Source organism: Monopterus albus, unplaced genomic scaffold (genome assembly GCF_001952655.1).
Source record: "Monopterus albus unplaced genomic scaffold, M_albus_1.0 scaffold507.1, whole genome shotgun sequence".
NCBI lineage: Eukaryota > Metazoa > Chordata > Actinopteri > Synbranchiformes > Synbranchidae > Monopterus > Monopterus albus.
In genome coordinates, this window is record NW_018128387.1 from 93,503 (window position 1) to 118,838 (window position 25,336).

General features: G+C 39.3%; 2 protein-coding genes across 4 annotated transcripts; one reads left to right on the forward strand and one right to left on the reverse strand.

Annotated features, from left to right (window-relative positions):
• Positions 1-938: 938 nt before the first annotated feature.
• On the reverse strand, positions 939-3,485 carry sf3b6 (splicing factor 3b, subunit 6). The gene is made up of 4 exons (XM_020588175.1): positions 3,349-3,485; positions 2,859-2,977; positions 1,358-1,496; positions 939-1,195 (listed from the first exon to the last, which is right to left on the reverse strand). The coding sequence occupies exons 1-4, from the start codon at positions 3,376-3,378 to the stop codon at positions 1,106-1,108; spliced, it is 378 nt and encodes a 125-aa protein (XP_020443831.1). The 5' UTR covers positions 3,379-3,485; the 3' UTR covers positions 939-1,105.
• Positions 3,486-5,166: 1,681 nt separating this feature from the next.
• tdrd6a (tudor domain containing 6a) lies at positions 5,167-25,253 on the forward strand. Of its 3 annotated transcripts, XM_020588168.1 has the most exons (16): positions 5,167-5,490; positions 10,408-16,192; positions 16,476-16,555; positions 17,735-17,786; positions 18,633-18,712; positions 18,809-18,851; positions 19,775-19,858; positions 20,017-20,084; positions 20,169-20,223; positions 20,345-20,424; positions 21,388-21,406; positions 21,716-21,780; positions 22,391-22,445; positions 22,677-22,744; positions 24,537-24,594; positions 24,704-25,253. In XM_020588168.1, coding segments are annotated over exons 2-16 (6,516 nt in total). In that variant the 5' UTR covers positions 5,167-5,490; positions 10,408-10,485; the 3' UTR covers positions 24,706-25,253. The 3 variants fall into 3 exon arrangements, with proteins under 3 accessions (XP_020443824.1, XP_020443826.1, XP_020443825.1); XM_020588170.1 differs by lacking the exon at positions 19,775-19,858; XM_020588169.1 differs by lacking the exon at positions 24,537-24,594 and having other exon boundaries at positions 5,168-5,490.
• Positions 25,254-25,336: the final 83 nt, after the last annotated feature.

Here is a 25,336-nt window from a genome sequence, read left to right on the forward strand (position 1 = left end):
GACAGCTATAGATTTTATAAGCAAAGCATATTAGTGTCAAGAACACACTACAATGCCTCATTAGATATTAAACCACCTAAGTTAAAATTAGCTCCATCTTCACCAGCGAAAACATTGTCACTTGAACATTAATATATCAGTTATAATGAATGATTTCACACAAAATGTCACTCTCACAGGGACTACTTACAGTGGCAAAAACGGACTCCTTTGGAATGATCTGCATTTTTACACAACTGTATCTTAAAATATAGTCATGCTTTTAAAATACAATAATGAATAAACCAAATCTGTTTCAATAAGTATTGTTCTTTTGTTCATAATTAATAAATCATCCAAACCTTAAGAGCAAACCCCTCAGCTAACGGCATCCACAAAAATTAACTACTCAGTAGTTATCAAACATGGAGTCCGATGAAAGAAACCACATTGGAGATGTAGTTTAGAGCTACTTTCACCTTTAAACACCAAAGATTTTGAATTTGCTCCTTTGAACCATGCCTCATAAAAAAAAAAAGAGATCTCAAAAGACTTCCGATTAAGAATAAAGCTTAAAAGCATTACAAAAACATCTCATTGTAATCTTATGGCCGAACATTTCCAAATGGCTCACAGACTTTGTCTTGCTAGATGCCCGAGCACTTAAAATGTCAGACAATGGTGAAAAGTGTCAGTCACAATTTCCAAGGTGACATCTGGAAATATTTTCTATCTTGACCAACAATCCAAAATACAAAGATAACATATATACTGTTCACTGTCATACTTTAGACGATGCTAGGTAATTTTTTTTAAAATCAAAATAGTTCAGTCATGTTTCTGGCCCCAGTGAACACATCATCGCAAGTCATTTGAAGCTTCTGGACTGATCTTCGTTCAAGAGTGGACAGCATTTCCACTACTGTACACCTACAGTATGCAAACCATTGGACACAAACTTTTAAAAAAAGGAACATTTATTTTACAGAAACCATATACTTCAGATAGTTTATACTAATCAACTCAGACTGCAGACGGTGGTTAGCTTTAAATTAAAGGCTGTAGAAATATGTGATGCATGTGAAAAAGACTGTAAAGAAATTTTCTCTAGCAGACTGTGACCCTCCTACTTTGGAGGGTCTGTATTTATGCCATATTTCTCTTTCAGAAGTTTCAGCTGCTCTTCCTTCTTCTTCGTGTCCATTTTCTGGAAAGCCTGGAAATAGATTTGGTAAAACACAGGAAACTTAGAATGCATGTTCATTTTTCCAATAATTTAAAAATTTTAATCTTCATATTTCCTAAAGAACATTGGATGTCATTTATCAAATTATTAACCTGACCATACATGACCCGATACTATAATGCTCATACGTACTCTGTTTGCATTGTAGTAGAGGACCACCAGGTAACGGTTGCAGACATTGAAACCTGAGAGGTGGTCACAGGCGTTCTTGGCATCAAAGATGTCTTCATACACTACATAAGCCGTTCCTCTTGTTTCGGGTGTGTTCCCCCTGAGAAGAGAGGGGGAAAAAAAATAAACAAACACAGCAATTGGTTGAAAGACCATAATGTTGAGTCCTACAACTGTTTAGGGAAAGGTTAAAGGTGCAGTTTGTAAGGTCTAGAAGGATTTATTAGCAGAAATGAGCTATAGTATGCACAATTATGTTTTCATTAATACAAAATCACCAGAAAAAAACTTAACTTAGAATGATTCCTCTTATATTTACATAGGAGCAGGTCTCCTATCATTGAGACACCCATGTTGAACCGCAATGGTTTTAACAGTAGCCCAGAACAAACAAACCACACACTGGGCATGAATTTAATGTTTTCATGCTGAAGTAGCAGCTTGGATTGGGAGACATTTTGAAGACAAAGTAGTAACTTTCGAAACAAGAGAGAGCACTGTCATGAGTTAAGAACTGTAACTTGTTGAATGGAGGATCACAGTTAAACTTTAATACAAGAAAAAGGAGAAAATCATGAATCCACATAGTTAAAGAAGCAAAGATATGAAGAAATTGGATGTTTTAAGGTTCACTGTGGTGAAGGGAGCTGTCAATTGCAAAAACCAGGTCAAGCCAGCTGCTGTTCAATTTTTGTTGCACTTCTCCAAGGATGCTTGGAGTGGCCAAGATGGCCAACCAAATAAAATGGTGTTGCACATCTTAATGTGTGTGTGTGTGTGTGTGTGTGTGTGTGTGTGTGTGTGTGTATTCAGCCTTCTTGAAAATTTTGAACACAATGTATGAAAGCATTGCCAACATAGCAGTGTGCAACCTCACCACCAGATGTCACTGGATATCCCATAACCTGTAAAAGTGTTTGGAACAGTGAACACATTTAAGTCACCCATTAAGTCTTGCTGTCCCAAATTTGAGGGAAAATTCAAATCTATTAAGCTCATCAATCAAAGAACAAGCAAACCAATGTCTTACTAGGTATATTCAAACAATGATATAAAGAGGCTTATTTCAGGTCCACAGTGAACTGAACAAATAGTGTACTAATTTAAGCTTCTGAATGAAAATAAAATAAAATAAAAACTTACAAATATATAAAGGTTGTTGTATGGCTCTAAGATCACTGCATGAACACATGGTCCAAGCTGATCACACAGACAATCCATTCAGTTTAAATACACTTAATATCTCTATGTAATTCTTAGATGTAAGGATAGTTCTTAGCCATGGTCAGGTGACTAACATGACAAATATCAGATCAGATGTTTTCTCTTTTTATTCAACTGTAGGGGTGGCTACCCTAGCTCCCACACACCTCATCAGTCAACAGAACGTATATACAGTAAGTGTCCTTTGTCCTATTTAGGGCTACGGAAACGGTCCAGAATACAGGGCATACACACTTACGTTCTGATTTGTCGTATTGGGCCATATTTCCCAAAAATGTCATACATTTCCTCAGCTGTGATCTTGTAAGGAAGGTTCCTGATGTATAGGATCCGGTTCACCTCAGGAGGTAATCGTATCTGCAAAAAACAGACAAGTTAAACATGTTTTTAAATAAAGTAAACCACAAAACAGTTTATGAGAATGCAGCAGCGTTATACCAACAAGGAATCATGTCGACAGCTAAAGCAATTCATTAAAACAATAAAATAAAATACTATCCACACACAAACCATAGTTATACTTGCATATGTACATAGTTTCCTAAGTACTGAAACCACTCCTGATATATATATATATATATGATGATAAGTTTTAACACTATGAATTGTTTTGATTAGTTTGCGTGTTGACCGGCTAACCGTATGCTAATGCTAGCTTCTAGACAAACCAAGACAGCATTATGTTATATTCATCACAGAATACACCACCCATTTCCCCCAAAACTTACGTTAGCACGTTTCGCTGCTTGCATAGCCATTGTGTAAATGCTCTGTAAATAAGGCCGCTGAAAAAACACGCAGTTTCCGAGCTCTTCACCCTTAACGTCAAAATGGCAGCAATGCGGAATTTCCGCTTTTGCTCTTCTTTTTCCTTTTCCTCTTCTTCTTCTTCCTCTTCCTATGGTGTTTATTGGCGGTTTGCAAGCCAACCTAAGGTGCATTACCGCCACCAATTGGATAGGAGTGGTGATAAGAAATCGGATTACTCTGCCCTAATTCTAATAATTAAACATTTCAACTATAACAAACACCACTAATCTTTAATATAATCACTAAAATTCGCTCCACCAAATTTGTTCTTCTTAAATATTGGAATAAAAAAATGTGTCCACAGTATCTTTGTAAAATATCATCCAGATCAAATACCACCTTTATATCTATACATTTCTAAATAATCTCCCTCCTCTCAACCTCATATGCTATGCAGTATAATATAGCATCTTTTATAGATTCTTCCTTCCCACAGAAATGACATCTTCCATATTTTAAATAATATTCTATTTAGACATGTATCCCCAAACCGTAACCTGGATATTTCCAGTTTTCGGGATGGAACAACTGGACTCAAAATTAGGATTACAGTGGTAATTAAACCCTAACCCTTACAGTGGTAAATAAAAACATGGAAAGGTTAACTCCACTGTCAAAGTACTGATCTGCACTGCCAGGCTCAGAGTCTTGCATTCATGGATTAATAGGTTATGTTGGGTAAAATTATTGACAAAGTCATACTTTAAGGTTGATTCTAACATTTGATGAATTAAGAACTTAATTAGTAGAAGATTAACATTATGCTTGTTGATTAGTCAACCTGTGTGTTTACTTTGTTTGCGTATGGTAATTCTATCATAGTTAAGATTTAGTTTAGAGCACACATAAGTTTGCTTACTTATAAGAGGCCAGGGAATTTGGGGTCACTGGGACACCAAGGGTAATAAACAAGAGATTAGATCTAAAAGCCAACAAGAGGAAGACAACTTCAAAGGCAGGGCAATATACAGACACACACAGGCAAGACAGTTTAATTAGCCAAACGGGAAGCCATGTCACATATAGTGTAACAAAGAAAGAAGTGAGTGTAGGAATTCAGACAGTAGAATTTCCACCATCTTTAGGAAGCTGCTTTTCCCATTGGAGCAGAAAAGATGCAGGAGGAGGACGGATGGATAGATGGACCAATAGAACAGCACGAGAGGACCGGACCAGCCTACAATGGCACATTTGAAATTGTATAAAATCAACTGAATGGAGGAGGACAGTGTTCCTTCTCGTCCTGAAAACGAGTTGAACGGTTTTGCTGTTGAGGTCAGGGCTTCAGATAGAGATGGAACCCAGAGCTCTGTAAATTGCTTTATTCGATGGTCTGTTTAGTTATGTTAATAAATGTTTGGAAATTGATATTCGATTCTGATTATTCTTCATGAAAGGACACGCTGTAGTTACCTCTAGCATGGTGATTTGAAATGTTTAGTAATGGTGCATATACACTATAAGGGATACATCTGTTGTTTCATTTATGAAATCTTTCAATAAAAATACAATTTTAAGTCATTTTTCAAAGCAGGATTAACCAATTAAACCATAAAATATAACGTTTACTTCATTTTAACCTCTAGAGTCCCTGCGTCCTCATATGAGGACCGCACAGCTTGGGTTTCCAAAGCTCAGGACTCTAGAGGTTAATCAACTTTTTTTTATTTTCCCATTGTGACAGGGTTCAGCGGGGGGGAAAAAAAAAAAAAAAAAAAAAAAAAAAAAAAAAAAGGCGGAAAGTCTGTGAGCTATTGGCACGCGCTTGGTAAAGGATAGGAAACGTTACTCACTTGCTAACCTTTTCTTTTGCTGTAGAGTTTGTTTTCTGTCTTACTTTCGGAAGTTGTTGAACGGATTATCTGTCACATATGCATCTGCCTGTAGAAATACGCTGGAAGTGGACTAACATTAGCTAGCCAAATCTGCTAAATTTAAGATATTGGAAATAACGTTAGCAGCGAGGCAGCTGCTTGGATTTGCCGGTCTGACCTTGGTTGATAAATCTGTGTTAACGCCATCATCGAGTTCAAGAAGAATCGGCAGGATAGAAGAAAAGGGTGAGTTACTGCTAAGTACAGAATGTTTTAATCAAAACTGCAGAATCATTATCATGTTATCCACAGGTAATTTAGCACCTGCAGGCTGCCACTTCAGTTTTAATCCAAATGGTCGGTGTGCCGACGAAACATTAGCTAACGTAGTATGAAATGTTTAGGCAGTTGCTAAAGTAACGCTAGACAGCTACATCTGAATGGGACGTTTAGTTAGCTAATGTTGGCTTACATAATATAACCGAACTTCCAAGTTAGTCAGTTTTAAGTGTAAGTAAACTCTAGAAAAGTAGTGAAAGCAGCAGTTTTAATGAAGGAAACGGTCGTGTCAATACGACGATTAACCTGACTAATACAATTAAAGTCAAAATGTAGCTAAAGATATAGCTTGCTAGCAGTGGGTCTCATTCACCAGCTGTTTTTAAGAAAAATTTCTTCATAAAACCCACGAATTTTTCACAAAGATACTGCCATTCAATGCTGTCTGTCTTCTAAGTGTGTGAATCCTGGTCAAACCTCCATCTCAGCTGGGAAGAAGAACTCCCCTCACATATCAGACTGTGGCGGCACTTTCATTCCCCATCTGAATGGGACGTTTAGTTAGCTAATGTTGGCTTACATAATATAACCGAACTTCCAAGTTAGTCAGTTTTAAGTGTAAGTAAACTCTAGAAAAGTAGTGAAAGCAGCAGTTTTAATGAAGGAAACGGTCGTGTCAATACGACGATTAACCTGACTAATACAATTAAAGTCAAAATGTAGCTAAAGATATAGCTTGCTAGCAGTGGGTCTCATTCACCAGCTGTTTTTAAGAAAAATTTCTTCATAAAACCCACGAATTTTTCACAAAGATACTGCCATTCATCTGTGTTTTATTATTTGGGATTTGTTTTTAGGTAATCTACTTTAAGTTTATGCACACTCAAGAACACACGAATATTTGAGCACTGACCTGTGTGTGAAATAAGTCTTCAGTTCTGCAGTTATATAATATAGGATTTAAGTTACCATAATAGTTTTGCCATTATTAGTATTTGTTTAATATTTTCTCATTATTTTATAAAAAAAAATACAGCAAGCAATTAATTGTTTGTAAAGTATTAAAATTAAACTTTTACAGTGTGATTATTTGTAGCTTGGAATTAGGAAAAGCATTACTTAAAAGCCAAAGACGTTTGAGTCCATCCATTATCATCTGGTTATCCGGGATTGGGTCACGGTGGAAGCAGGTTCAGCAAGGTAGTCCAGGCGTCCCCTCCCCATTGACATAGTCCAGCTCCTCTGGTGGGCTTCTGAGGCATTCCCAGGCCAGAGGAGATACATAATCTCTCCAGCGTGTTCTGGATCTGCCCCGGGGTCTCCTACCCGTTGGACGTGCCGGATGACCTCCAGAGAGAGGCACCCTGGAGGCAGTGACGTGCGGTGAGGTTGACAGCTGGTGAGGCACTGACTCTTTTACAGTCAGATTTACAAATACAAATGAACCGTTAACAAATTGTCTGTTAACTGTATGTTTTATATCTCACATCAGCATTCTTCACACAAACGTGACCCATATTTAATTTGAGGTTAAAATTTATTCCAGTTGAGCTTATTTCTAACTATAAATAATAAAAGTTTATGGTCTTACCTTTACTTGTACACAAAATCCATTTGTCAGCTAGTATGTATTACAAACCCTTTTAGTGTTCGAATCCAATATTAAAACAAATGTTTTCAATAAAGAAGATCCTTCTGGACAAAAATGTCCAGACTGTCAAAAATGTTTTGATTGAAAGTCCAGATTTGCGAATTTTCTCAGCTTGGAAATGTAATCTTCCATTTTGATAAGGCGGATTGTAAAGGAAATATAAACACGCACGAAGAAGATTGTAGGTAGCACAAGAATCTGTGGGCTCACTAGCGCCCTCTGCCTTGAGGCAGGCGTACTGTTTGCCTCATCGAGTAACTTTTTTTACTGGGTTTTATGGTTAATCTGCGAGCCTAAACACGTTACAGAACTACATTTTATACATTATCCAGATTATGGCAAGGCAGAGCATATAATCAGAGTGTTTGAAAGCATTTTATTTGTGATATATAGAGGGACAGCGACATACTATTTGCATCGCATACAGTTTGTGAGGATTACACGATCCACCGAGAGACACAGCAAAGTGCTGCCTCATCGCGCATCTCCTCCATTTACTTGAACAGGACATACGGAAATTCTGCTATTCTTTATTGAAAAAAATTCCTTCAACATCGGATTTGAACGGCAAAAGGGCCTACAACACACACCAGCCGACAAATATTAACATTTATTATATTTTATGGTTAACTTTTTTTTCTTTCCAAGACTGACAGGGGAGGCTCTGCCTCACCTGCCTCCCCTGACCGCACGTCACTGCCTGGAGGCATCTGATGAGATGTCTGAACCACCTCAACTGGCTCCTTTTAATGTGAAGGAGCAGTGTTTCTACTCCGGGTTCCTTCCGGATGTCCAAACTCCCCACCCTGTCTCAGGGTTAGTCCGGCCACCCTACGAAGGAAGATCATTTTGGCTGCTTGTATTCGTGGATGTTATTCTTTTGGTCACTAACCCACTGGTTGCGACCATAGATGAGGGTTCGAGGGTAGACTGACTGCCTTTTGGCTCAGCTCCTTCTTCATCCTGCTGGACACATGCAATGCTGGTCTCAGTCTCAAGTTGACAAGGATTCAACTCATTTTCATACACAGCACTCATTAGACTTTGCTGTTAACAATATAACTACATTTTTCTTGCTCACAACAATTTGCTACAATCAGCATTGCTCAAGGTGCACAAGATGTTATGCGCTGCACACACTACACTCTCTCTTCCTGACCCTCTTTTGCTGCTTCAGCATCACTCGTTGAAGCCAGTAAATATTCAAAAGGAATCAGTTGGATCCCTAATCACACCAGTTGGCCTGATCAGCTTTCCCATGTGTGTTTTTCAATATGCTTCTGGACTGATGGGGCAAATATTCAGCATCAGAGTTTATGAACTCTCCTAAACTTTATCCACTTGCAGAGCAGTCCATATACATCCATGCTGTATACAGCTTGCTGACCTTGGGAACAGCTGTATTCTGGTGTTAGCTTAGCTATTCTTACTAGGTTGCTACAGTAATAATATATTAGAAGAGCTGGATCTCCGCAATTGACAGTGTTGTTTAAAGACACCAACCCAGAGAGGAGGAGCTCGTTGACAGCCCTTTGTCAGGTGTTTGTGTGAGAGAGATTAATATGTGTGTGTGAGAGAGAAATGGAGCTGAGCAAATATATGTGCTATGCATGGAAGTACATCAAAATAAGATTTAGCCTGTTTAAAATATATAAAATAGAAAATCTATGTGGCGGCCAATGTTGATATTGCGGCGACCACCACAAATAAATCAGTGTATGGGAAATGCTGCAGAGTTTGAAATCACTTTTGCAGAATGATTCTGCTAAAGTTTGAGTGTGTTTTTGTGCTGGTGTCTTGGCTGGTTTCATCTTGTGGTGGACAGCTGTCTCCCAAAGCTTTTCATATTCTGTGTGTGTGTGTGTGTGTGCTTATGATCAGGTTAGATTGGGATCAAGATGAGTCCAGACAATGTGGAAAATTATTTTCATGGTGCATTCTATGGCTGATGTTTATACATTCATACATTTTATTGTTTGGGATTAAAGTTTTAAACATGACACATACTTTGATCTTGAAGATGTTCATTGTTGGGATATCCAAAGCAACCCCGTGCTCCTGATTGAAATTCCTTTTTTGGTCGATGTTTTTTTGGTGATGGGCTATCAGCCTCCTCCTGTCTGCTATTTGTGTGTGTGTGTGTGTGTGTGTGTGTGTGGTGCCTGTTGCGACAGGCAGTCATGGAAGAAAGGTGCACACGCATAGAGTTTTTTTTTTTCTTCAGTACTGGTAATAAGCAAATGTGCATGGTATAATAACCATCACTTTTCATACCATGGTATACCACTGCAACCCTGCTCTGCTGCACGTGTGTGTGTATGTGTGTGTGTGTGTGTGTGTGTGGCACTAATTGCCAAGTCTGACAGGCAGTCTGTGAGGAAAGGAGATGCAAATGCATAGCATTTTTTTGATACTGGTAATAAGAAAATGTGCATGTTATGATAACCAGAAATTTTCATACCATAGAAAACCTAGAACAGAAGAGTCAAATAGTAATAGCTAATAGTCAAATAGGCATCTACATTTATCTGTTGCAAAAAGTTATTTAGTTCTTGACTATCTTAAGTAGGACATTTCTTTGAATTCTAGGCAAATTATTTTTTTTTTCAAACTGAAAAACATGGCTTAGTGTCAAACTGCTCAGCTCCCTTCACTCAACAGAAAACCTTTCCCCCTCTTCAAGACTCTAACAGTTACTGGGAAAATTAAATGAATGTAAATACAACAAAATATCCCTAAAAATATTCTCTCATTGCTCTCTCCATGGCATTATCAGCAGAACACATATTATGAGCCTTGTTTTCTTCCTTAGTTCTAAGTTAGCCTGGGACTAGGGTGGCTGGCTATCTTTTAGGGCTGACACTAAATTACTCTTTATCTTTGCCATTATTATTTGGGCACACAGGAGTGACTGACTCTGTGTTCCTTGGTTCTCAGTTTGTAAGGACCAGAAGCATCAGTACTTGAAGAGACCAGTGAGCTAGATTAGTGGATTGGAAAATATGGTGTTTATGTAGCGGCATTTCCTCTGTGTCTGTGTTAATTAGCTAAAATGAGAGCTGAATACACTTTGAAAATTGTTGGCACTTGGAAAATTATAGACAGTTATTAAAATTGCTTTAACATATTTTTAATGGGTGGCTTAATTTGTTATGCAAGTAATGTCTCCAAAAAGTTATATTGGAATGCAGTATTGTTTAATGTGTGTTTTTGTGTACTTGTATGTTTTCCAGGTAACATTCACTGCTACACAGCATTGTTGATGAGAAGTGACAAATTATGGATAGTGTGGAATTCATGAAGCTGTCAAAATGTCTTCAGTCATAGGACTCCCTGCACAAGGATCACATATAACAATTCTCATAACAAGGGTCAACTTGCATCCTCTTTGTGTGCTTGTGGAGTTTTGGGGGAATTTTAGACCGGAGCAGACAGCAGAATATGAATGTCTGGCCAAAGACATTCAGTCTCCAGGAAATGCATTTCAAGAGTTTGAAGGAACTCCCGGAGACCAGTGCTTGGTTCAGATAGATGGTACTTGGCACAGGTCCCGCATAGTCTCAAAAAATGGCTCAAAATACAGTATGTACCTCATTGACAAAGGGATGACATCTAGCACCACTACAAATAAGCTGGCATGGGGTAAGAAGGCGCACTTCCACTTGCTACCTGAAGTGGAATTTTGTGTACTAGCTAATGTTTTACCACTTTCACCTGAGAACAGATGGTCTCCAGTCGCTCTTGAATTTTTGAGATCTTTCACTGGGAAATCTGTGAAGGCACATGTGCAAGATGTACTGGTTCCCCACAGGACGCTTCTTCTGCACATCCCTTGTATATCCAAACAAATGTATGAGATGGGATTTGCCAAGAAGCTATCTCCAGACATGTTCCATGACTTTGTACACATATCACTGCTGTCTCCTAGTGGAGCTGAAGTGTCAACAGAGACTCAGCTTTCAATGCGAGAAGTTGAGCAACTGCACAAGCAAGTGCTCTTCATGTACCCAGAATTGCCGGCGGGAGCTATGGAGACTGTCATTGTCACAGAAGTAACAAATCCACAGCAGATCTTTTGCCAATTGAAGGTCTTTTCACTGGAGTTGAGGAAACTCTCAGAACAGCTCACACAGTGCTGTGAGGGCAGAATGGCCAGTTGCACTGTAGGTCCAGAAATGGTTGGTTTTCCTTGTGCTGCGAAAGGAAATGATGGCAGGTGGTACCGCTCTGTTCTACAAAAGGTGTTCCCAACTAACAAAGTGGTGGAAGTGTTGAATGTTGACTATGGAACCAAACAGTTTGTTCACGTGAAGAACATAAGACCACTAGCTGGAGAGTTCTTCAGGATGCCTGTTGTAACTTACCTCTGTTCCCTCCATGGAATCATTGACAAAGGGGTTGGATGGAAAGCCAGCCAGATTGACAATCTCAGGACCCTTCTCCTATGTAAGACAGTGATTGCCAAATTTGAGTATCGGAGCATATCTGAGGGTGTTTACTATGTTACACTCTATGGGCATGAAAACACAAACCTTAACATCCTGTTTGGGGCCAAGGAAAGCAGTTTGCTGCAATGTGAGACCTCACTTGTAGATTATGCCCTCTGTAGCACTGCATATGGCCACAGGCATCCAAACGAGCAAGAAAGAATCCAAAGAAAGATGTTAACTCCTGGGAAGACTGGAGAGGAAAAAGAAGGGAACGGAGTATTAGACGAGTTTCCAGCTGAAGAACTCCCTCTGAATTCCTCACATATGGCAATTGTTCAGCATGTTTCCAACCCATCAGAGTTTTGGATCCAAACACAGAACTATGCCATTGAGTTGGAGGAAGTGATGGATAGTATCAATCATTTATATGAAGATTCAGATGATCTTGTGAGAAATCCAAATGTTGGGCTCTACTGTGCTGCCAAGGCAAAAGATGGTGATTTCTATAGGGCAACTGTATCTGAAGTTGGTGAGATGCAAATCAAGGTGTTTTTTGTCGATTATGGAATCACCGAAGTGGTTGACAGGCTTAACATCAGGATTCTTCCTGAGAAGTTAAAAATGCTGCCACGGCTTGCACTGAAATGCACCCTGGCTGGTGTCAGACCTAAAGATGCAAGTTGGAGCCAAGGTGCCTCTGAGTTTTTCATTAAAGCAGTCACAGATAAAGAACTAAATATACATGTGATAGCAAAACATGATGGCAGCTATGTTGTCCAGCTAACAGATCCAAAAGCAAAGGGAGAAAGCGATCTCAGTACACTGATGTGCAACGCTAACCTTGCTGAAAGAGCCGAAACCCATACACAGCCCAAAGCCAAGATGACCATGCACCCTGCCATTCTGTCTCTTGCAGAACATCCAGATGCAAGAATCTCAGGTGTATACAGGAACAGTGGGATATCATTCCAGACCCAAAACACTCATGGGCCTCCCAGTAATGAAAACAATCCTACATTCAAGGAGTTCAGGGTTCCCATTGGAAGTTTCCTCGATGTCAACGTGTCATGCATCATAAGCCCAAATGACTTCTGGTGCCAACTAGTGCAAAATGCAGGGCACTTGCAACTGCTTATGCATGACATACAGGCTCATTATGAAGGTAGTGAGTTTCAGGCTTTTGCAGGAACAGCTTGTGTTGCTCGCCACCCTGATAATAAAATGTGGTACAGGACCCTTGTACTTAAAAAACATGAAACACCTCATGTGGATGTGTTGTTTGTTGATTATGGTCAGACCAAGACTGTCTCCCTCTATGACCTGAGGAAGATATGCCCAGATTTGCTCACTCTACCAGGACAAGCTTTTCGATGCAGTCTCATAAACCCTCTCAATCCCTTATCTGTTACAAATGAGTGGCACGAAGAAGCATTAGCAAGATTCCACAACTTTGTTAAAAGTGCTACATCCAACTTTGTGATTTTAAAGTGCACCATATATGCTGTCATGTACAGTGAGCAGAAACATGTTTACAATGTTGTGGATCTAGAAACTCCCTTTGAGAGTGTTTCCAACAGTATGGTCAATCTTGTCCAAAGTACACCTCCCAAGAGAGCCTCTGGACCATCTTTCCATCTTGACACATACTGCTACTCAACGCACAATGTCAAAACAGGGACAGAGGAACAGGTCACAGTGACATGTGTGAACTCTGTCAGTCATTTCTTCTGCCAGCTTGAGAGAAATGCTGATATACTGAAAGATCTCAAGATCAAAGTGAGCGATCTCTGCCATCAGATACAAAATGTAATTCTCCCAACAGTCTTTGGAACACTGTGCTTTGCTAAGTACACTGATGGGCAGTGGTACAGGGGACAGATCAAGGCCACAAAGCCAGCAATCCTAGTTCACTTTGTTGATTATGGTGACACTATTGAGGTGGACAAATCTGACTTGCTCCCAGTTCCCAGAGAGGCCAGTGACATAATGTCTGTGCCTGTGCAAGCAGTTGTGTGTAGTCTCTCTGACGTCCCCGCCAGTGTTTCCAGTGAGGTGAACAGCTGGTTTGAAACATGTGCAACAGAACGTAAATTCCGAGCACTAGTAGTGGCCAGAGAACCTGATGGAAAACTTCTGGTTGAGTTGTATCACAGAAACACTCAGATTAATTCAAAGATCAAGAAGGTGTTTCCGATTGAGATGTACACAGAAGAGCGGGTTGTCTACCAGAGGCAGAAATCACTCGAAGCTTCAGCAAAACATGCGCAAAAGATTCCAAAAGCTAGCCCAAAACAAGCTACAGAAATGGAAGTTTGTGTCAAGAAAAGTAGTGTATCTGTCCTGAAACCAGCACATCGAGTGAAAGATGAGCTAAAATTTGCAGATCTGAATCTGCAGTCTGTACCAAAGCCATTGCACCACATTTGTGAAAACCTTCAGAAAGGTAAACCTTCTCCGTTTGAGATGTACAGACCTCCTCATCAAAGGACACAAAGTGGTTCAGAACCAACAGGTGCCCTTGTCACCCCCAGAGAAAATCTTACCACAGATGCTGAACAATTGATCAATTCCAGGTCACTTGGCCCCGAATCACAGAAAGAAAGCAATGCTGAAAAACTCCCTAAACTTGCAGACTTACCCTCAAAATCTATCACAGTGGGTATGAAAGCAGATGTTTATATCTCACATTGCAACAGCCCATTGAGTTTTTATGTTCAGCTTGTCAAAGAGGAGGGTGAAATACTCTCCATTTCAGAAAGTCTTAATGATTCCAGATCAACCCCTAAAACCAGTGGCTTTAAAGATGTGCATCCAGGTGACGTTGTTCAAGCAGAGTTTGAAGATGATTCCTCATGGTACCGAGCAGTTGTAAGAGAAATTCACACCAGTACAATGGCTCTAGTTGAGTTTGTTGATTTTGGTAATACAGCAATGATGCCAATTTCCAAGATATGGAGTCTGCCTAAGTCTTTGTTGCAGCTTCCTGTGTACAGCATGCACTGCATGCTGAGTAGTGCTGCAGCTCTTGCAAAGGAGGAAGTCCTTGATCCAGAAGTGGTGTCAACTTTCAAAGAAGACATTGGGGGTAATGGAGAAAAAGTGCTCAAGTGCACCTTTGTCAGGAAGTCAGGATCTGTGTGGGAAGTCAGTCTTGAAGATGGTGATGTACATGTTATGTGTAGAGTACCAACTAGATGTTCAAATGATGGTTCTGAAATCGTTTCAGAAAAACTTGAACAAGTTGGGGAAGAACCTGTCCAGAACTCTGACATAGGGCAATTGCTAGAGAACTCAGCGGAATTGCCACTGAACCTCTGTTCTCTACATTACTATCAACAAGAGTTTTTAGAGGGACAACAATTAGAGGCCTACATCACAAGCATAAATGATGTTCAGAACATTTGGTGTCAGTGTGCTGACTCAGAAGAGCTTGATAAGATAACATTAACTGTCTCAGACATTGGTACTGCAGCTGATCACAAATGTGTAGATCCAGGCTTTCTCTCCCCTGGCAGCCCTTGCATTGCTCTCTTTTCAGATGATCATCTTTGGTACCGTGCAAAGGTCATCGACAAAGATGGAGACAGTCTGTCTGTTCTCTTTGTGGACTATGGAAACAAGTCTCAAGTCAACATTAGAGATGTGAGGGAAATGGCCCCTGACTTGGTGGAAACTCCTCCACAAGCATTTTTGTGCAAACTTGAAGGCTTTGATTCATCCTGTGGTTATTGGGATAGTGGTGCAGTAGATGAGTTGTACACACTTACTGCAGACAAGTTGCTACAGTTGACTATCACTAGAGTAGCAAGAGATGAAGAAAAAATCAAGTGCTTTGTGCAGATGCAGTGTGATGGCCACGTGATAAACGAGGTGATGAAAACCTGGTGGAAGAGCTCCACAACAGAAAACACACCTGATGCTGTTAGACTGATGACGTCCTATGAAATACCACTGCAGTGTGACTCGGCTGTAGAAGAGGCTGCACTACCTGAGGATCAACTAGAGTATCTGGAAAGCCAAGAAATGGATACTGCTGTAACTCACATTCACCCTCTGATAGACCCTAGTGAAGAACAGCTCAGTGATGAGGTGTTTGACCTTCACACTGCAAATGAAGTCAAACTAGCAGGTAGTCCAAAGACCAGGAAACCCCCTGAGGATTCTGTTCATTTGCAGTCTTTTGCTGAGTCCCCTAAAGAAGAGAGGGAGCAGAATTTGTCAGAATATGATATGGCTGTTGGATCTCAGGAAAGTGTTTCCACTGAAGTACTGAACATAGTCCCTGCTATGGTTATAAATCGGACTAAACCCAAAGAGATTTTGTCATGTGATAGTGTTATAGAAGAAACTATGCCATCTCCACTTAACAAAGTTGACCAAGGTTGTGACAAGAATGTTAGCGAAACTGACAAAGGCTCAGAAGAGAAGGGTGCTTCAGTGATGGACACTATTGGGCCGGATGACTTAAATTCTCTACTGGATGAGAACTTCAACAAGGCCACAGACAAGTCAGAGTTCGCAACAACAGACTTGGATTCCTCAGTGGAAGAGATGAACATAGGAGGCAGCTTTGACATGGTTTGTTCTGGTAAGCAACACATTTCCTCCTTTTGCCTATGTTTGGCTGGTGTGCTTTATTACACATTTCTTACTAATCACAAAAGGAGGAACAAGCAAATAAGTTCATGGAAATTATGTTAATTTGGAAAAGAGTAACAATTAGCTAATGTTGTATTTGCTTGTAACTTTTAGTTGACTCACAGCTGATTTTCATCTGTTGTCTAGTTGTGGTCAATGATTGTGTTAAGGTAAATTTGCATTTGCTGTTTGTTTTGTTTTGTTTTTTCCCCATACTTTCTTTGGATGTCTAGCTCCAAGTAAGGACAGCATTGACAGCGAGATTGTGCTTGTAAGAGACAGCTCTCCTACCAGAGTGGCAACACCGCAAATGGTAAATTATGAGACAGTGACATTGCATACACTTATGTATACTGTATGCATATACTATATGTGTAGATTTTGACTGTTCTATGACTTGAGTGTGCTGTCTAATGTACATATGAGTAGTCAGACTTGATGAAAACTAATTGAGCATTGTCTTCTTCTAAAGCAGGGGTGCTCACACTTTTTCGCCTTGTGAGCTACTTTTCAAATGACCAAGTCAAAATGATCAACCTGCATTAAAAATACTACGCGCGCGCACACACACACACAAAATAAATGTGTGAATGAGTGTCGTAGTTTTTATTAACAGTCTGAAAGTGCCGCTCCACATTTCCCTTTGGAATAGTGATGGTAGATTGGTAGATTAAGCAAACGCACTTCGAATATAACGTCGCAAAAAAAGTCCTCCCATTCCACGAGATGTTTTCGGTACGTTTCTGGTTTCTTACTTGATTCGGCTCCCCCACTCATTTTACCCTTTAGTATAAATTAATTCCAAGGCTGACAAGGTAGTTTGCTCACTGGAGTTTTGCAGTAGCTCGTGCGGTTGGCTGTGCATGCTTGGTGACTCGTGTGTCAGAAAAGACAAGATCTCAGACTGGCTGCCCTGCATGTCAGTCAAGTAGCAAATGACATAGGGAGGATGGGTGGTAGGCTATATATGAATGATTGTCACTTTCTGCTTTTCCTGTTATGGGTCGCCACAGTGAATCGTCACACGGACCATTCGCATGTTAACATTTGGCATGTGTTTTACGCCGGATACATCTAATTTATTTTTGAATGGCACGCGATCTACCAACACTGCCTTTGCGATCTACCGGTCGATCGCAATCGACGTATTGAGCACCCCTGGTCTAAAGGCTTCATGTGAAGCTGTTCTTCACAAGGAGTGCACTGATCTGCATGAGGCAGTTGATATGATTTCTGAAAATTCAGAGCAGGTACCTGAAGTGGGATGTATTGCTCCACAGAACAAGGAAAACCTTTAAAAGGGATGTTTAACAAAGAAAAAAAATCCTCTCAGCTAGAAAATTATGTAGCTAGATAGGTGAGGTGTTGAGATTTAGAGTGTTAAACTACAGTATACTTTATTGCTGTACAAAGCAGTTAGTCTTTTAGTGCTCAGTGTGGCAAAAAAAAGACATTTTAGAAGTGTTTATTCTTCCCTTTTGTTTTCTTACAGATTCAGGCCAAGTTGCTGCCCTCACCTGTGATTCCTGCGCAGCAGTTGTCTGGTGAGTGGTTCCTCTTTCAAATAACACAACACTCCATAGGTTTTGAGTGTTAAAGACGAGAGGCACAAAGCAAACATCTTGCATGAGGTGAAAGGACAGAGAAGGTCCATGCAGGGGCTGTAGAAACAACATGGAGTTAGTAGTTGTTGTTTGCCTGCTGTGTTGGCCCACTCAGCAACACGGTCAGCAGTAGGAGTCGGGCCAGCAGTGGCACAGTGACTCACAGGTCATGGAGGCATTTAAGGTAGTTTAAAACCTTCATTGCTGCAATTTGTGTCAAAATCTGCATTCCTCCCTGTGTTTCCTAATGTCCTTCATGGTTAAACATCAGTAAATCTGCTCCTTATAACTTCAGAACTGAGAATCAAGTCCCATATTGTTATAAACTCATTCTCTTTGGTTAGATTTTTCTTTTTGAGAGACATCTGTTGAAGATTTGTTTTCCAAATTTTCCAGTAAAAGGCAGATGGGTCCATATTTTAGGGCAGTCACTCCTCTCTTTATCAGTTAGAGGTTTTAAAGAACGCAGTTTTTTTTAATGTTTTCATCAGTTGTTCTAAAAGGAGAGCCATTCCATGCCATAAACATTTTGATAAGGCGCAGCACCTGATTTAAATTACTGGGACTGCAGAGTTTGTGGGCTCATAATACAAGGCTTCTAAATCCAAGCGATTTTAAATTTCCAAGAAAACCCCAAAAAATAGACGGCACCTTTTGGTTTATACTCACTTAGTTCCAGTCATGTATACAAGTTGCGTACAGTCACAATAAAGAAAAGTACATTGCCATGTAGGAGTTGTTTTTTTTTTTTTTTTTTTTTTTTTTGGAGCATTGTTGTGTTTTTAGATGCTTCCAGAGAACAGGAAATTGAAGCTGGAGATGGCATCCCACAGGAGGCGCTGCCATGTGTGACATCACATATCAAGGTAATGCAATGGTAATATAGTACCTATAAGGCAGTTTACCTTTGGTACTTCTGATGGATAAATATGAGTTTAACATGTTTAACTTGTCTGTTTTAGATTGACTTGATGACTGAAGAGGAAACCTTGGCTCATCATGAGGGTACATATTAAAGTTGGTTTCTATCATGCCATTTAAATTGTTTAGACACTTCAGGCTTTGTTCAGATTTTTTTCTTTGAATGCCTCCATGCCGGATTCAGGCATGAGCTAATTAGATTTTGATGGTTGAATGTGTAAGGTAGGTGACCTCACATCTGTCCCATTCCTGTGAATTTGACTGGTTGGTGGAGGCACTGAAATGTAAAGTGGTAATTCTATTTTTTCTCATATTATTGTGTACATACTAGGGGCGTAAAGGTCCAAATATTTGTACTGAACTTTAGGACTTAATGCCAGCTTTCAGTCTTTAATAGTAGTAGGTAGCAGTAGGCTTGTTTTGCGTGCAACCCACATTTTTTTCAAATCTGTTCCCACATGTACATATTAAGCAGCAGAACGGAGCACAATAAACACACACAGCATGCTGAGCTTAGCCAGGCCTCTGGCTACGAACATGAAGACCAATGCAAGCAAAAAGACATCCCTTACCATTAATTTCACCTGTTTGAGAGCACTTCATCTTCCTGTGAAGTACAACAATGGATAAGAGGTCTTATTTATTTACTGTTTGTTGTGCTCCGGTCTGCCACTTATTATGTTTGTTCAGTGGTGAATGTTTTTGGCAACACGTCAAATTTGGTGACTCCTCTGAAGCAGCACCATGAGAAATTGAGTATCACTACTGCAAGGAAAACACAAGCTCAGTGCAAATGTTGCTCCCTTCATCATTTAAACTGCCTTTCTCTAGTTATTGGAGCACTTAAGAGGCCTAGTAACAGCTTGTAGCAGTATTCTATTTTTAATGTATTTTTAATATATTTTGTTTCATTTAAAATGTAATTTTATTTTTCTATTTTGTTTATTTTTCCTTATTGTACTGCAAATGAACCAACCCATGATTTCTGTGTACCCTTGCACCCCTAGTACATAGTATAGGTGAAATTAACATGGAGAAGTACAAACAAGTCATTTTTGGAACCAGTAGTTCAGCATTTATTCAAAAGCATGGTAGGTCAAATCATTTTATTATTTTGGCGTTCATTTTTTAGCCTGCTGGACACTATCTGAATATGGGATAAGAGACTTTTTGGTTATTCCACTGCTCATAAGTAACAAAGCACTGATCATGTGTCTGATCATTGTTTCTATTCACCCTGTCTCTGCAGCCTTGCTTGCTGACATTGATACAGCAGCCAGCAAGCCACGAGCCTGCACAGTTCCCCCTCCAGATATGGTAATGGATGTTAATGCAAAGAATTATACATTAAACTCCTAAACTGATTTCTGAAATGTCTTTTGCCATTTTTGTTGTTATAAGGATGAAGAGGTGGCCTGTTTTGTTGAAGAGGCCTGTTTGACAGATGTCTGCACAGGTATTAGACTGCTGTCAGATGAACAACTAAAAATGCACCAGAAATACACTTTTTTTTTTTTGGTCTGTAGTGAATTATTGGTGATCTTTGCCTTTTGTTTTTTCCTCCTTTTACACTGCAGTTTCAAATGAGCCAAGTGACAATGTTAACGTCACCAGTGCGAGAGAAGTGTGTCTCAGCAGGATGACAGCAGAGCAAATGGTAATTTGCATCACATTGTTTCTTCTTGTGAGGTATTTGCAGTGTTTTTCACTGGGAGCTGCAACTCTGGGGTAGTTGCAGCTCAGGATCAATAAAACACAAACTTCATTTAAACTTCAGGAAGCTCTTCCTGGGAGAATAATCAAACGAGGTATAAAATGCATTTGTTGTAGTAGCAGTACTGTACATAAGAATGGAAACCTTTTAATCATTGTACACTGGTTTCAGAAAATGTTCTGACCCCTTCACTTCTTGACTAATTTATGTTGTAGATTAAAAATGAATGAAACTGCTCTTTTGACAGTCAGCACTAAAAAACACATTATGACAATGTGATTCATCTTGTTTGCTTTAATTATCTATGCGATGTCTACAACTTGACTGGAGTCCACTGAATTAATTGGACATAGTTTAAAAAGGCAGACATCTGTAAGTTCCACATTTCACACAGCATGTCAAAAACCAAACCAAGAAGATCCACAGATTCTCTATAGACCTCTGTGGCAGTTGTGAAATGGAAGAAGTTTGGAATCACTAGAGTGTTTCCCAGAAAAGGATGATTGACAAATCCATAGCTTTATTGTAATTTCAAGAGACAGTAGATAAAGCGTAAACCGAGGTGACCCAATAGTCAATGTAATAGAACTTCAGATGTCCCCTGCAGAGAGGGGAGAACTTGCCAGAAGTCAACCATCTCAACAGTGGCCACTTTGTGTAAAAGTGTAAATCCATATGTACGCCCGCTTGAAGTTGGTCAAATGGTATTTAAATGACTGTGCAAAAAGTGAAGGAGTCTACCTTCTGAAACCACTTCTGTTGCGCTTGCAGTATCTTTTGTTTTTCTATGTATACATACATTATTAGATGTTTGCCTTAATATATATCTGAATGTTAATCATTTCCATTTAATAAAACTGCTTATTTTTTTCTTATATTAAAACTGTGCCATTTCTTAAATTGTAGGTCCAGAGCAAATCATTTGGTGAGTCATTTCTAAGACCTGTTGCACAAAATGTAAGATGGGCAATAATAAATACCACAGTCTTACTTACAATGTTAATATGTTAAAACATTAGGGTGTATGTTGAGGGAGAAGCTATTATCATAGTGTACCACAGAGGGAGTATGTTTTGTGCTTTTACCACTGGACAGACATCTGGTTCTTAGCAAGGACTCCAAAGCAACTCATCAGCATAGTTTACAGACAGGTCCCCTGGGCCCAGACACATTTTGTTGTTTGTCTTGTTGTGTGATTACAGTAGATAGTGTGTGACTGTGATTATCTTCCCAGAATCCCCAGAGAATGAAATGGAATTTGGAGACCCTTCTGTACAGACTGAGGCCATTCCTAACAAGGTAAGGTAGAACCACATTTCTGTCCACTTTCAGAGCTGTTTTCAGTCGCAAATACAAAAGTGATTTTGCTTTGAAACTGTTTTCATTGACTGTTTTCATTAGACATGTAAGCAGGCTTACATGTCTAATGGGGAAAAACCTCACAAATCGTACACCAACATCAAGGTGTAACCACACTGGCTGGGTAAATCTGTTTAACAGTATAGAAACAGTGAAAACATTGTGAAGCACAATGTAGAACAAAGACAGTGGTAAAATGAAGATTATGTCTATGAATCTATTGCCCCAGTGCATTCTGAGAAGGGTCCAACACACCTGCCTCAAGCAAATGTAATCACATGATCAACACCAGCTGATCTAGCATGGATTTCATCATTTCCCCCCAACTCATTTTTTATAATTTGGAGAAAAAAACACATTGTTATTGATAACTTCATCCAGAATTAACATATCAATCCTTAAGATGATCAAAGTACCAAATGGAGATTTAGCAGAATTATTTTAGTCTGATATCTGCATGTTAGCCTGGCTTAGTTAATCCACATGTAAAGAACAGGGTCCATGTCTGTTTTAGAGAAGACTGAAGTCTCAGTTATGTGTTGTGTTGTAGGGTAACTCGATGACTGAAGTTGAAGAGGGGGCGTGTTTAACAGAGATCTACAGAGGTATTGGACTCGATGAACTACAAAATGTGCCAATTCATTTACAGTTAAACATTTTATTAATAGCCAAAAAATGTGCTCCCATTGTTTTTGTTTTTGGAGAATGTCTATATTGAATTTTATTTTTTTTTTTAAACAAGGGTTTACATGCTGGACAGTAAACATAATTCCAGACTAGATCATGTTCTGCTGGTGTGTATGCCTGAATATACTGATATCTCCTTGCTTTTTCAGACCCTTTGCAAGAAGCTGGAACAGTGGACAGCGAGCAGCTGGTGCATACACCACCCAAACAAAAAGAGGTAACCACTCAAAGAATTAATAACTAATATTCTGATATGTTCACAGGGTTGATTTCCAAATGTGAATACAGTAATAAATCAAATCAAACTATTTACCAAGCATAAAAATATGCAAGGAATTTGTTTTTGTGTATGTATCCACAGTAATAACAACAGTCACACATGATTTAAAAACCAGCAAACATAATTTAAGAACTAAATCCAGGTGCTATATAATAAATCTGAATCATATAGGTATGTTATCAGCCCATGACAGTAATATCATCAGCAAACTTAAATAATGAGTCGTCATGAGAATCATCTGCATAGAAGGAATACAGCAGTGGAGATAAGCAGCCCTGTGGAGCTCTGATGTTCACCATTTGTAGATCAGAAAAGTGGTTATTGATTTGAACCACCTGTTTCCCATTTTGTAGGAAATCGTAGATAAAAAAAACACCGATTAAGTTAGTTCAGCTGCAATCAGCTTATATAAAAGATTTTCTGGAATAATGCAATTAAAGGCTGAGCTGTAATCTATAAATATTCACATGAATGTGTGAAGAGACTTCCGTGATTGTTGAGCATGTTAAAAAGACGCAATGACACTGCATTTATCTGATCTGTTTGGAAATCATGGGTTGATTCATTTGCAGTACAATAAGGAAAAATAAACAAAAGAAAAATATAATTATATTTTAAATGAAACAAAATATATTAAAAATACATTAAAAATAGAATACTGCTACAAGCTGTTACTAGGCCTCTTAAGTGCTCCAATGACCAGAGAAAGGCAGTTTAAATGATGAAGGGAGCAACATTTGCACTGAGCTTGTGTTTTCCTTGCAGTAGTGATACTCAATTTCTCATGGTGCTGCTTCAGAGGAGTCACCAAATTTGACGTGTTGCCAAAAACATTCACCACTGAACAAACATAATAAGTGGCAGACCGGAGCACAATAAACAGTAAATAAATAAGACCTCTGTTAATAGTTAGTAACCCCAACAGAGTTATTTTAGCTTTCGCCAATGAAGCCAGTTCAATATTTCCCCTTGCCTGGTCTCTTGCAGTTCATAGCCATATAAACATAGGTCTCTGGGACAGATGTCTTCTGACTATATGTCATACTATGTACTACATGTGTGCTTTAGTCCATGTCCTGTCGCACAGCTTGTTCACAATCACAGCAGGTGACTGTAGTAAGTCAGCAAGTCCAAATTCCCGAGGACAGAAGGACACTGTACTCTCAACGTGCAACTTGAACACCAGCGTCCTTGCTGACTCTGCTCTGAATGAGATGTAGCTTCCTGCTAAGGAGAGTTTGCTTGGTCCACTAGTGGGTCCTCACAGCTCTGAAAAAACATCAGTGGACATTTCAAATTGGCATTACTTTAATAGACTGACCACATATTCTCAATCTAAGTAGTTACTTTCTCATTGGAAAAAATAGCAAAACTCTATAAAGGCCCAGGGGTTTGTTTCTACATGTGTGAATACTGAGCTAGCGGAAGGGTCTGGTGCTGTAAAGCGTTATGCAGTTCTCACGAGAGGCTCCCTGGACGGTGATCCAAAGTTACATACAGCAATATTGCACAAACTCCTCCACAGTAAACTTCATTGTACCACCTGAGCATTCATAAGAGTGATTCTGGTAAAACAATGAAAATCAGTGCAGTACACTGGTATTTTGTCACTGAATACTGTCCAAAAAACTATGGCCCTAGTCAAGAATTGAAACCAATTAGTGTTGAAACAAAGTGTAATGGAACATCATCACTGGCGCACTGACATTACATGCTGATAAATTTCCAGGATTGTGATGGCAGTGTGTATTCAGAAGAAATGCTGTTTTCTACTGGTGATGGTTTTTGTAAGTGATGCTGTTGTCTCAGACATATTCAAGTTATGCACTTTCCCTTTGCAGCTACAGGCTGTGATGTTTTCTCTAATACAAAATACCGTTTTTCCTTCCTTTTTAGAGACACAGCTGTCAAAGATAACTCGCCCTTCTCCGATTGACAGTGGAGGTTCTGCTGATGTTCTGTTTTGTCAAGCAGCAGCCTGAGGGGTAACAGCCTTACATTGTTTTTGTTTTATTTGACAGAGGTTATAAAATGCATACACTTTGTTTTATTTAAACAGGTTCAAGTTCAGTTTTCTTGTATTTGTGCTCAGTGATGGAATCAATGTTTTGAGCCAACTCAGCAGGTCCTCCTTCACTTAATGGCTAATTTCAGTTCCTATTCAGGACAGCCATCTGCTTAGAAGTGTCTTTGCAGAGTAATAGTTGTCAAAACCTTTGTCAGTATCCACGTGTTTACCCAGTTTTAATTGGAGTAGTATTGTTATATGTTCTGCTAAGCTGCCATATAATACTTTGGAATGCTTTTGAGCACTAATCTTGTGTTAAAGATAAAACTGCTTTGATTGTAAGGTGAACTGTTAGTTTTTGAGAATGCAACAATTCTATTTGGTGTGGATACATGCATTCATATTTATGTTGGCACAATAAATAGCCTTACAAATGAATGAAGGTGAGTCATGGTTACATTTCAGTTACTACCATCCTTCCCTCCACCCCCGTTTGGAGGAATTTATATTTTTGTAGACAT

Coding starts and splice junctions, on each gene's coding strand:
- sf3b6 (XM_020588175.1), bottom strand. CDS start 3,378: ATGGCTATGCAAGCAGCGAAACGTGCTAAC. Junction 1,497..2,858: donor CCAATACGACAAATCAGAAC/GTAAGTGTGTAT, acceptor CTCTCTTCTCAG/GGGGAACACACCCGAAACAA. Junction 1,196..1,357: donor TCTACTACAATGCAAACAGA/GTACGTATGAGC, acceptor ATCTATTTCCAG/GCTTTCCAGAAAATGGACAC.
- tdrd6a (XM_020588168.1), top strand. CDS start 10,486: ATGTCTTCAGTCATAGGACTCCCTGCACAAGGATCACATATAACAATT. Junction 16,556..17,734: donor GAGTGGCAACACCGCAAATG/GTAAATTATGAG, acceptor GTTTTCTTACAG/ATTCAGGCCAAGTTGCTGCC. Junction 20,085..20,168: donor CAGTTCCCCCTCCAGATATG/GTAATGGATGTT, acceptor TGTTGTTATAAG/GATGAAGAGGTGGCCTGTTT.